At 42.6% G+C, this 13,620-nt stretch overlaps 1 protein-coding gene across 4 annotated transcripts in view; it reads right to left on the bottom strand.

The window, feature by feature from the left end:
• The window catches only part of RORA (RAR related orphan receptor A), a 697,868-nt gene that overhangs the window by 90,837 nt on the left and 593,411 nt on the right, over positions 1 to 13,620 (bottom strand). The window contains exon 1 of one of the 4 annotated variants that reach the window (XM_054565338.1): positions 6,979 to 7,164. The exons of the other annotated variants lie outside the window; for them this stretch is intronic. Coding sequence (XP_054421313.1) covers positions 6,979 to 7,009 — 31 coding nt within the window. The 5' untranslated portion in view covers positions 7,010 to 7,164. Of the gene's footprint in view, positions 1 to 6,978; positions 7,165 to 13,620 lie in introns of those variants that run through there. 4 annotated transcript variants of the gene reach the window in all.

Genomic DNA, 13,620 nt, shown 5'->3' with positions numbered 1-13,620 from the left:
AAATGCTTTAGATTTAAAAAGGGAAAATGCTGTATTTCTCTGATCAAAATGACTGACAGTCTCTTTTTAAAACATATTTGAGGGTAGTGGAATAAAATTGAGGTTGAAACTTTAAAAAAACAAAAAGAACTACCATAAAGGTCAAAATAATTGTTTAATTACAAACCAAGTCTCACTGAAATTTTTAAATTTAATATGGAGCCAAACAAAATTTTATAAATCAGCTTTAATCTGAAGATTAAAAAAAAAGCATTCCCTTCCAAGAAACTTTTAAAATTCATGATATCCCCTACAGTTACATTTCTAATAACTATGTAAAACAAGGAAGTGCACTTTTCAATCCAATGTAGAAATTCCCCAGAGAAACTGGGAAAATAATTTCAACCTTTGACCTCTCCAGCAGCCTGATGGGAAATTCACTGGCACCATTATCATGGCTTCTAGCTTTCCATGAAGAAGCAACCACTAGAGGGCAGACTCATCTCAGATCTGACACTGCTTTGGAAAAAAACATCTCATATATGCTCCTAGAAGTTCCTTTAATTATTTTTGCAGTATCTTTTATTTTACTAAGTATTTGATAATCAAATTCAGTTTATCTAAAAATATTCCTAAATCGGTCCAAGGTTCACTTTCACAAATTACAATATCACAAAGGCCGAGACAGTCTAAAGATACAACCTAGCTTCTGGATCTTAAAATTTTAAAACAAAGTTTTAAAAACTTTCCTCTTTACTCCATGGTGGGTTGAGTGTTGAGTCAATCATACCACAACTAGTACTTGGGTTCCACTTTTGGCACAAAAATTTTGAGAGGTTCTAGACAAACTGAAGTGTGTTTGAGGAAGAAACTGATGAAGATTGTGGGAAGGCTGACTGTAAACAAAGTGGAGTGGAGTGGAACAACAAAGATTAAGTGTTAGAGGGGTGTGTGTGTGTAAAGCATTGTATGTTTCATACCTTGTCTTCAAATTACTGACAATCTTTCATATGAACGATGGATTAACTGCATTCTACACAGCCCAAAAGAAAAGATCAGAATTAAGAGATTAAAAGTACAATTCAGCCCTGGCTGGGAGGTGCAATTGGTTGAAGCATTGTACCAATGTCCCAGGGTTGTGGGTTCCATCCCTAGTCAGGGCACACACAAGAATCAGCCAGTGAATGCAAAGGTAGGTGGAACAAGGAATTGATGTCTGCCTGCATGTCTCTCTCTCTTTCTTTTCCCTGTCCTCTCTGTCTCTCAAATCAATAAATTTTAAAAAATCAATTAAAAATACAAAGGAGAGATTTATGGTTGATACAAGAATTTTCTAATTCAAGATGGAATAAGCTACTTCTAACGACAGTGAGCTCCCGTCATAGGAGGTGTTTCGGCATAACCCGATAACCAGTTGGCAGAAATCCCATGGAGAGAGACCAAAGGCCACTAGGACCTGTATCTGAATGACTTTTAAGGTTTCTTCTCTCCCCCAGACTCTGTGAAATAATGCTTATGTGCTTTCAAACAAACGCACCTCAAACCAGTCGCCAGAGAGGTAAACACCCATCAAGTGAGAAATGAGCTTTTGCAGATCTATCTACTTGGAAACTTTTACTCCTCATGTGATTTTCTAAAAGACAACAGATTTCTCCAGAGTATGTCCATAACCATGCCACTCAGCTGTGTCAAGGAAACAACCAGGATAGGACTTTTAAGCCCAAGGACGCTAGAGCTTTCTCCTACATAAAGGCATATTCACATTTGAAGATGCATTTGCAAATGCTCCTTTGCCAAAAGGTAAGTCGAAGGTACAGATAGATCTCTAGCTCAATTCTGTCATAGGGAGGATAGGTTACACAGGCTAGCTGCACTTCATGGTGCTCTGTATTTTTTAGCAAAGTACAGAAATGCTTACATTTTACCCAGATTCTCTAATAACAAGAGGAGTTAATGAAAATCATGGATGAAGAGAGCTAATGATAAGCAAATAAGAATAACCCCATTTGTACCAAATTGATTTTATTAAATAGTAATTTAAGGATATTAGGCTCAGCAAAGCATTACATAATTGAATCTATTTTTTCCCTTATAAATGCCAGAGTTATAATTTCCACTAACTAGAGACAAAGTTATATCCAGGACATTTTCACAGCTTCCTCCAGGGGAGGTAGCGTGAAGATAGTAGAAATTAGGGCTCTAGTCTTTAGTTCACCATGTATCAGTGCTACAGCACAAGGCCTCTGTAAGCCTCAGTTTCTTCAGCTAAAAACATGACCTTCCAAGGAGAAGTAAAAGAGATAAGAATGTAAACTGTAACATACAAAACATATACAGACTAACATCACCCCTCTATTCATTTATGAAATGCCTCGTCAACTTCAGAGACAATGAAATGTAAAGCAAAAACAAAGAATGCTGGCAAGCCAAGGGAATGCGTTTAACATTATTTTTTATACAGGAGCAAAGATTTATCATATTACTTCCTTATAATGTGATGAGGCTAACACATGTCAAAGCCAGAAATAAGAGATTTCAACTGTTTTTCTTGCAGTTTGCCCATTGGCTAATATATGCTATTATCCATCTATGTAGACATCTCTCTCTGGACATAGAGCACTCTGATGATGTACAGAAAAACCATGTTCCGTCTTATCACAGACAACGACAGATACCCAAAGTTCTGACTTCGAATCTCTAAGTCCAGGACTCAAAGTCTGTTACTCTCTGTGGAGGGGTGGAAGGTACGTGGGGAAAGAGAACTTCTCAATCGTCCCTCAAAGGGTCTTTGAACCCTCAAAGCGTTCACAGCTGTGTTGTCACCGGTGGCTATTTTCTGATTATTATTATTTTTTAAGCAGAGAAACATAAACATGGTGTAGCCGCTCACTCTGAGCACCTGATTATGGTTTTTAAAATTGCTAAATGTGAAATATATAGGTTAAGGCAGCCTGATTTCTTATTAATGAACACTGTGAATGTTTAGACTGCATACAGAAAACATTTGACAAAGTGTTCTTAGAAGATTCATTCCATACAATGGATTTTATTGATTGCTAAAATAAGAGAATTTTAAGAAAACTGAACTCCAATCTACCCCAGCAGATCTGTCCGTCTGTCTGTCTGTCTATTTATCTGCCTATCCATCCATCCATTCAGTTGCTTTTTCTCTCACTAAATGTTCGTTTGCAAATATTGTTTTCTAAGGTGGCCCAGAACCAATTACAAAGGGGCTGGGTGCTATTGCAGGTGCTTTGCGATTATGTACTTGCTGAGCACATCTATTTTATTGTGGTTCATTTAGTTGGGGGTGTGGAGACATGTGGGAGAAAAAGTAGTCTAGTGAGAACTGTTAATACATTTACTAACATAACTACTAGGCTTTAAATACCCCTAAAATTTATATCACCTACATATATATATTGAAAAGACTCTATTTAGAAATAGTATTATTTTTATAATTGGGCAGCATTAAAGAAGTTATATGGTTTTCAAGTGAAATAGGTTTACTTGAGTACAATGTTGCTTTGCCTTTCAAGTAATGCGATTGAAATATATAAAATCAAGAGGCTGCTCATGAAAATGGTGCTTTTAAAATATTCTCGACTTCACAGAGAATCCGAGCTCCCCTCTCTTCCCGTGGAAAAAGGGATTCAGAGATCCTCTTTGTCTTTAAAAGAACTGACCCCTTCTTGCATGATAAGCACTCCAAGGAGCAGTCATTGGGTTTCCTCTTTTTAAGGTGATCGGGCTATCACCTTCTTCCTCCCAATCCGACCCATCAAAGGTCACAAAAATGGGACAAAAGTCCTAGCTATGGGACTCCACGGCCATGGTGCTTAAAAGAAAACCAGGGATAAAACCCAAATCTCAACTGGTAAAAAATAAAAGCCAAATTATTCAAAACTATAACATCAAGTTATTAGAGCTGGAAACATTGCCAATCACCGACATACACAGTATTTTCAAAGCAGCAAGGTGCCGTACGTTCGCACATGAATTGTACTGGTGAAGAACCTATTATGGGACGAAAATTGCCTGTAAACCTCCCCTTCACTCTCAAAACTCCATTTTTACAGGAACAGAGGCCGAGCACTCATAAGAAGCAAAGGGGTATATAATCTGCGGAAACTGGTGAAGCGCTTGCTGCCGCCTGACATTTGACTAATTCAGTTTTCCAATGGGCAGAACAAGTGCTCCCCTGATTATAAACGTTAGCGCTGGCCCTCTCCATTCGCCCAAGAAGCAACCCAAATGGCATTGGAATTTTGCTATTAATTAAACAAAAACAAAACTGAAGGATAAGAGTAGAGTTGCTCAAATGAAGATGTATCACTTCTAAGCATGAAACCACTTAAAGCTTAAACTTATTTGACAACTAATGCAGAGGAAGGATTTCCTTCTTTGGTGAGTTCAAAAGGCCTGATTTAATGATGTTTAAAAAACAACAGTAAATCAGCCAACAAAGAGAATGTTTCTCTTTTATGGTCGCTTGTTCTCTACTCCCCCATCCACTTGTATACACATACCAAAAGCTATATTGTAAAGAGAGTTTCTGTTTTTGCATGAAAAATCTAATTACACAAACTTTCTTACATATGGAACCAATTTAACTATTAATACTGAGAGGCAGTAAGGAAGTATTTAATATGATTCTGGGCCAGGTTCCCCCCCCTCCAACCCCCCTTAAATCTGATATGGAAACATTTACTGCATTCCTCATTTTCCCGCAAAGTATTTTTCTTTAGTTTACATTTGTACCAAGGCAAGATAATCCCATTAAAACACAGGATGTTATGATATTGGGAATAAAATATCCTAATTATCAAGATGCACTGTAATTCTATTTCTCTCTCTCTCAGGCTTATTGAAAACTGCATTGCCAGTACTTCTGAGCTACTTTTCTCGAAGCACAACACTACGAATCCATTATCTTATGGCAGCAGAGGTCACTCCAAGACAAGTGTGTGGGCTAGAGCTGGGGGGGGGGGATGAAGGTGGTGTGTAATTCTCATGATTGTGTGAGTGACAGGTTAAGTATGAAGTCCACTTTGTACTAGAACTACAAAAGTAAGACACCCTATCTACTTGGAAACATCAAAGTTAAAATACTAGAACGTACTTGATTGTTTGGTTACTGTTTATTAGAGGAACCACTCTTAGCTTCTCACCTGTGTCCCAATCAACACAAATTATATTAAATGAAATGGATAAGGACTGGCACTGGCACCTCCCAAATAGCAACATCTATGTTATAACTTAAAGGAGAGAAAGTTAAAGAAAATGTCTGCATTACAAAGGGTATTTGAGTCATTTTATTCTTACCAGATTAACGAAACATAGAAAATAGAATTTAAAAAATGGGGGGGGGGAGGGGAGGAGCATAGATTTCTTTGACAATAAAAGTCGGTAGAAAATCTTAACATTTTTTTCTTTCCAAAATGATTTTAAATGCTTAAGAACGGGCATCACAGGGAGGTTTCCTCTCTTTTACTTTATCAGTTGCGTATTCTAAAAATGATTATATCCTATTTCCCGCAAGCCACAGGAAAAAAAAGAAATTTTTCTGTGGGCACGTTGTAGAGAATTTCATCTCAAGCAGCTCATCGCAGCGTCCAGTACGTTTCGTCCTGTTAATAATTAATAAAAGAAATGCCACCCAATCTCTAGTGAAGAAAGGCAAAGCTCGATGATCCGAAAGTAAACCCAGCGCAGATATCGAACCGGTGCCCTTCCTCCTGGATTGCAACAAAACCTCAACCTAGCAAACATTTAACGAGCGGCGCCCGCACGGATGGCAGAGCCCACAGGACAGTTTGGATCTGCAAAAATGCAGCGCATTAGGGGAGCTCTGTCCGCGGCAAACAGATGGGGCTCTAAATCCCCATTCCCAGCGGCCGAGTCTGCGAAGCCGCGCGGGCAGATTATCTAACCCCAGGAACCTGCTGTTGCAAGAGCGGGCAGCGAGCTTGCTGAGCCGACTGCGTCTCTGGGGCTGTTTGCAACAGTGCTAAAAGCACGTCTCGTTTTCTCCGGGCCGCACAGGCGACTTCCTGCACACCTCCAAACTTTGGTTTCCCATTAGAAACTTCCTTAACTTGTCATTGTTTCTTTCCTCCTCACCTGGAGGGACCTCGAGATAGTCCTGTCTTCAACCAATGACCCCTGCCATCCTACCACTAGCCTGAATAGGGAATCCTGATCAGGGCGAAGGCCGGGTGGACAGGCTTGGCCGCGACTAACCCGCACCCGTCGGCCCTCATCTGCGTCTAACCTCCGCCACTGCCCGCAAATCCACAACCTAAAGTATCAAGCAGGGGTGCGCTGCGGCTGCGGGCTGCCGCCGAGGGAGTCTTGGCACGCTCTAGAAGCCCGTCTCACTTGGGCCCGGGCACTTTCGGAAGTGGCCGCAGCAGGACGCGGCGCGGACCTGCCGCACTTCCCCGGCGCGCGGCCGCTCCGGGCTGCTGGGCCGCCAAGACGGGAGGGAGCAAGGCCTGGGGCGCTGACCAGTCCCCAGGGACGACATCGCGTCCGCGAGCACGCACGGCCCGGCCTGGCTGCAGAGCCTCCCTTCCCTACGTAGGCCGGCGATGTCTAGGGTGCGGGCCTCGGGGACAGGCTGCGGGCGCCCCCGGCTTCCTCGGAGCTCCCCAGGCCCTCCCCTCCCTTCCAGAAGCGCGGCGACTGCCGGCAAAGTTTCTTCCGGGAGCCCCGCCAGGTGCCAGGCGGACCCGAGCAACTGACAGGAGCGGGACGGGACGGAAGAGGGGGGTCCAGCCCGTGCGCCTTTGCCCCCCGCAGGAGGCAGGCAGATCCCACCGCCGGGCTCAGGTGGCGCCCCTGCGCTGGCCCTGAAGGCCCTGGCGGGGCTCCGGCGGCTGGCCGCGGGCAGTACGTGCGCTCGGGCAGGCGCGCCCACCCCTCCCCCTGCGCGCCCGCCTCCCCGCCTCCGGGAACAGACAGCCCACCCGGCCCCGGCGGGGCGCCCGGGCTCACCTTTCATCGCTGCGATCACAAAATACATCATTTAAGCCGCGGTGCGGAGAGCGCAGGGAGAGCGGATGGTCCGATCCCGGAGCCCCCTCTGCCGCCGCCGCGCCGCCGCCGCCCGAGCCACAGCAGCAGCTGCCGCAGCTGCCCGCCCGCCGAGAGCCATCCCGAGCCATAAGAGGCTCCATGTGACCGGCTGACATCACGGCCGCCGCTCTGTTTACACCGCGCCCCTCCGCTTCCTCCCCGGGCGGGAGGAGGGAGGCGGGAGGCAGGCGCACCCCGCGCCGCGCCCGCCCCGCCCCCGCCGGCAGGTGAGCGGCGGTAGTTGGGCTGGCGCAACCGGGCCCGGCGCTGCCCTCCCGTGCCCCCGGCTCGAGCCCGGGACCCGGGCCTTCTCCTCGCCTTTGCGAGGACCTGGGGCCGCCCGGGCGCTTTCTCCACGCAGCGCTCGGCGGAACTCGCGCCTGACCACTTTTTCCCCTCAGCCAGTGGAGCAAGAGGCACGCAACCCAAGGCCACTTTCCCGCTCCCTTCCCTCAGTCCCCAGAGGTTTTAAATAACCCGGCTAGTTGGCAGAAAAGAGGGATTTGATCTTCGGGAGTGGGGTAGGCATAGCCAGCCTCATTACGCATTTACCAGAGCGCCCCAACCCTATTCGGAAGGTAGAGCCCCCTCGAGACTCGTGGAGAATGCCCCCCTCCGAACCACCTAGAGGAGTGAACGAACCGGCTCCTGAAGCCTTTCCTGAGAGAATCAGCCTGGGCAGGGGGAACACACATTGGTAATTCACATCACACCAAGAACTAAGGTCCTGGTTTACAAATGCTTTTCTTCCTACCTACCCTCTTCTCTCTCCTCACCGCCCTCCCCCGCCCCCCCCAACACAGTCCAGTCACCGACACCTGGAAGAAGAGCTCCAAGCGCCAGCCAGTCTAAGCCACTACATTTCCAGGCTCTTCCAAATCTTGGGTTCCATCTCGGAGAAGCCATCCACAAGTGGAAAAGGCTCTAGTTTTCACACCCCAAAAATGAGATTTTGTGGTACTTTGGACAGAGATAAAAAAGACTTCTAAAGGTCAACTTTGTGAGTTTTAACTTGTAACTAAGAAAATTCCCTCCAAACTTTGAAGCTGAATCCTTTTTTACTGGCTTTATGGAAATTCAAATCATTGCACTGTTATCAGATGAATCTCTTTACCATGAAGTTCAGATGCTACTTATCCAGAGTCCATATTCTTTAAAATTACATCAGGCGTATCTGTAGTATTGAGCATAACAGGAAAAAAATATCAAAAGCCAAGTTTGCATACCTACTATTGTTCCTTCAATTCTGCTTTCTTTTCTGGTGGTCTGTTTCCATTTACAATTTAAACTATTAGACAGTTATTCGTTGTTGCACTTATGGTGATTAAACAAGCAGAGTCCTAGAATTTTTTCCATATAATTGAGTTGTCCCATGAGCTGGGCCGTAATTTAAAACACACGTAAACAATCAGCACTGAAGGAAGCTAGAATCATACACTGCCCACCCTACTCCCTCTTCAAGGCAAAAATATACACCAACTTCTGATTTAGAAGGGCAAAAAATTTCATTGTACCGTAAATCAAGTCATAGCTTTTTAAAAGTTTGATTTCAGCTAAAGGCAACCTAATAACAGCTTTTTCTTTAAAAATTTTTTTCCAAATAAAATCGCGAAAAGAAGAAAAGAAGTCATAGAAGTATGAAGCCAAGACCTACCCATGTTAACTCAGCTGTCCAGCCATAGCGAAGTGGGCTAGAGTTTCAAATGTATTAACCATACCCTCTGTGATGTTTACAATTATGAAATTAAATCACACCACATTCCCATGATGCAACTGCATCTCGCAGTTGGGCAACATCCCTCAGTTACCCTGACACCATCATTCACATTTGGTTCTTGATTTCCCTTGTGCTAAAGACTTTAACAAGGAAGGCTAATTCCAAGCCATCTGGTAGGTAGATTTCAGGTACCGTTTTTCTTTCCTTTATTCTGTTAAAGGATGGGAAACCATCAGAGACTGCACACTGTGAGGTATGCTCTTCCATACTCATTGCAAATGAATCCAGATATACAAACCTGAAAATTCATGTTACTTTCAAACAGTATCCTGTTTTTGAGAATAGTGCTTTGAAAATGACCAAATCCATTAGCTCTAGCCTGCTTGTCAGACATACGACTCCAAGGTAAATAGTCTTACATTACTAGTAATTGGTATTTATTTCCAGACCATTTCAAATGAAATTGGGAATCGGGAACGACATGTAACATGACATGTGCTCCTGCAATTACATGTAGCAGAATCATTCATCTTATAGGTATGTCCCCAATAAAAATATAATCTTGTAATACTTACTTAAAAATATTTACACATTTATTCAACAAAGACGTTTTCATAATAACGTAATACTGACCTTGCCCTTTAGAAATGTATTTCATTATAATCCTACAACTAATGAGCAACAGAATTGCAGATATTAAATCTCAACCTTCTTGTGTGGCTAGATGTGATTTGTAAACATAACTCTATGAAACGTCTTCAGCCTTTAACCCAGGATATATTATTGTTCCTTATATTAACACAGAGCTCTTATGAAACTTTGAAAGTTTAAAAAAAAACTCTTGAAGTACAAATTTTCTATGGAGTTATAAGTCCTCAGCCAAATAAGTCAGTCAGGAATGAAAAGATCCATATCTTCCTTTAATATTACCAAACTGGAGCCATAAATGTTGTACATTTCAGTGCAAACTTTTACCAACTATATATTAAAATGTGGGAATAATTACTTGAGTTATATTAAATAAATACTTATGGAATACCTACTATAGGGGAAACAGCATTATGCAATATATCCTTTCCATCCAAAATTATTTTACTGAGCGTTCTAAATAATAAACTATTCCTTACATGATGATAATTACACAGGATGTGGATTCTTTACCATGGATGGGATTATGTTATACATTAATTCTCAACTCAAATATTTCTGTTGGTTAATCTCAGAAAAAGAAGGCACACATGTTATTCATCTCAGTCCTGTAGAGCCGGTGACAACCCCACATGGTGTCCCTATGTACTAGGTTTCACATTGGATCTGTCACTTAGCAGGGAAGTGGAGAGACACTTCTGATGCCAGGTTGTTTCCAAATGCCTATGAGAAAAGCCTGTATTTCTGCAGGATTCTAAACTTGAGTATAATCAGGAAATTGGTGCCAATCTTTGCATTTTCAGAGGTTAAACAAAGAAATGATACTTGATTTTTATGAGAGTATATTTGTTTTTCTTACAAATGGGTCTGATCTCATGATATACCACCTTAAATCACAAACACAGTGCTACTGGGGAGAAGGGCAAACCAATGGGTTGACAAATTTATCACAATCAGCAAGTGGCTTCTGATACGAAGATGATTTCAAAGTTTGCTGATGCACATGGGAGAGAGCATTTTGGCTCTGTGGCTCGGTCTCGCCCAGGCCCTGATTCTCTCTCTCCAGTGTGTGGCAGCTTGCTAATTCAGTTAATTTCTTTCTAGCTGAACAAGAAAGAGATCAGTGAAAGGTTAATGTGGTCCGAGGCAGTTTGATTCAGCTGCATCCTGAGCCACCACTGCACTGTGATCTGTAGGAGCTGGGCCATTCTGGCCAACAGAGCCAGGGGACTAGGTCTTCTACAGACCAAACAGGGTCAGACCTAGGGAGTTCTAAGCAGGATTTCTTGGGAAACTACAGAGAATGCACAAACATATCATAGATCACAGCCTTCCTTAATTTTCAGTCTGGAAGGAGCCAGTGTCTCATAAAGGATTGTTTATAAATGGAATAGTACTGGTGAGTCCCAGACACTAACAGTGACAGAGGGTCCCGCATATGTACAAGTGTTAAGGTGGATGGGATGAACAGACGAACATAGCTTATCTGTCTTATTCAAGCTTTTAAACCAAATATAGACATAGATTTAAATGTACATGCAGGTATGCATATACATACATAGTCAATAGATTATGGTGAAATAAACTGTATTTTGGTGGCAAGAGACACCTTTAATTTTACACACGCATTTCACATTATGAGCCACATTTACTGAATTCCTGTTACGTGCCTGGTACTGTCCTGGTGAATCAAATAAGAACAAGACAATAGCTCTGATCTTGAGAAGCTTGCTAATCAGCTGACCATTGCTCTGAAAACCCCACAGAAAAGTCAGTGTCCTAAGTCAATCTCAACATTCCCAAAGGAAGGCAGTGCCTGGTTGTCCATTGACGAAGACATTTGCATAGCACTTTGTCCCTCACACTTGATAGATGGCTGCAAATCATGAGTGTGGCCTTTTGTGTAATGGAATGTTGAAGGTGAAAGATTTGGCTGAATTAAGAGAATGGTGAAGGGATTCTGAGATTTCTGGAAACACCTATCTCATACATCTGCTAAAAACTTAAGAGCTTGCAGATGTTTTGTAACCATCACAATAAGAGACAGGGTAAAGTTCACAGGCATAGAGACCTGAGCAGCCTCCACAGAATAGGTGGGTAGCAGGTGCCTCACTACACACACACCTGCCAAGGTAGCAAGGAAGGAAATGCACGTCAGTGGCCAGAGCAACTTCCAACCCTTGTGATCCTATGGGGTGTTCTCACCTCACGCCTACCACTGGCCCTGCAACAGGCCATTTAGGAAATTACGATGTTTTCGTTAAAGGAATAGAAACAGAAGGAAACTTACAAGCTGGAGGTCTGGGTCCAAGTTTTACACTTGCCATTAGCTTTCTATGTCACCTTGGGCAAGTCACTGCATCTCTCAGGATATCAGGCCCCTTTCCTGAGAATGAAGGAATGGAAACAGGCCTCAAAGGATCTCCTGCAACTCAAACATCCCAAAACCATTTTGTGGCTCACATCCCATCCATTTCTCAGAAACACCTTCATCCCTTTCTCCCTGCTGCTCCAGGCCCACTTCTCCAACGAGCCTTCTTTCTTTCATACCGGGAACTCCACGGGATGGTAGGATGATCTCTGGCATTAGACAAGGCTGGGCTCAAAACCAACCCTCATCCCACTCACTAGCTGAGCAATTCTGAGCACATCTTTGTTTTCTCATATGTGAAATAAGGATAGTAGAGTCCTGCAGGGCCACAGGGAGGGATAAATTAAACAACTGAAAAGAGGGACAGAGTGATTCTCTCTTAATAGGGCTTACAAATGGAAATAGGATCAACACTCTTACCATCAGCCCGTATGTTGTTGTACACACAGACAATAATTTGTGCCTGGCATAAAGTATGGATGAAGGTCAAAAGATGTGTTGACATCACTATCAGCATGCACTTTTGCTAAGCTGTATGCAATTTTGAAATGCGTGTGTATAAAACAAGCATTTATTAAGGACCTGCTAAGTACTGGGGGTACGAAGATGAATAAAAATTAAATTACCCCATAGCTTAAGGGCACTCATGATCTCACTTTTTTACGTCTCATTTCTTATAAGAGTACAAGCTTTTTAAAAAATATCTATTTCTTATTTCCTGTAAGAGTGCAAGCTCCCATCCAATAAATATTGATAAACACCTTCTGTGCATTACATTGTGCTAGAACATGGAGAGGGAAGGAAAAATAAAGATTATCATGGCAGACCTACCCTCAAGGAGCTTGCAATCTAGTAGAAAAATGAATGCAATGTTTACAATGTTAGGCAGAACGTGTGACGCATACTCTAAGTGCTCCAGAAATAAGGTTCTATGTAAGCCAAAAGTAAAGAGGTTACTTGGTGCAAGGTTAATCTTAAACTTGGTGAGATGAAAAAACTTCATGAAGGAGGTACCCCCTGAAGAAGACCTTGAAGGACAAACTGAATCTTCGTAGATAGAAGAAGGAATACCAAGCATATTAAGAAAAGGGCAGAACACAGGTAAAGGTACAGAGACAGATAATACACTTTTTATTTAAGGAACAACTAGTAGTGAAGGTTTACAGTAACATACACATAACATATAGACAAGGAGGAGAGAAAGCTCTTAATAGAGGTTGCAGCTATTTCTTCTGCTTTCTCTCAAAGGGCCTCATACAGAGCTTTGCAAACTACACGCATTTAGAAAATGAGTTTTGAAAAATAATTGAGAGCACAAGAAGGGAATTGTGCTTTAGAAAATAAATCTCTTTTTCGCTTGCCTATTTCATTGTTTTATTGTAAGGATTAATAGTTGGTCCGATAGTCATAAAGGTACATTACACTTAATAAAACACATAGAGCAAAAGAGTTTCACATCACAGCACGCTGAGGAAGAATAAAACTGGAAATGGGTGTTATTTCATCAGAGCAAAAAGCTAAGCAGAGCATTTTAGGATGAACAAGATAAACTGAATGTTATTTGATTTTGTATCTCATCCATTTCAATTCTGAAAATTACCTAAGACAGTTCCATTAATATAGATGCTTTGAATATAGGCTGTATCTTATTTTTAAAAAAAGATCTTGAAAATATACTTCCAAATAATGGAGAAAAGATAAGCAGTCACAGATGGTTTTCCCCTTTTTGTCATGCACGATTAAGGACTGCAGAGCAATGTGGGCTTCCCTGGGAAACCCGAGTCTCGCAGCCGGGAGCCCTCCCGGAGCAGAGGCCGGCGTTATT

The sequence above is a fragment of the Pteronotus mesoamericanus genome, unplaced genomic scaffold (genome assembly GCF_021234165.1).
Source record: "Pteronotus mesoamericanus isolate MK-2021 breed Mesoamerican mustached bat unplaced genomic scaffold, CSHL_Meso_final contig_164, whole genome shotgun sequence".
NCBI classification, from domain to species: domain Eukaryota; kingdom Metazoa; phylum Chordata; class Mammalia; order Chiroptera; family Mormoopidae; genus Pteronotus; species Pteronotus mesoamericanus.
This window is presented reverse-complemented; position numbering and strand designations above follow the sequence as displayed.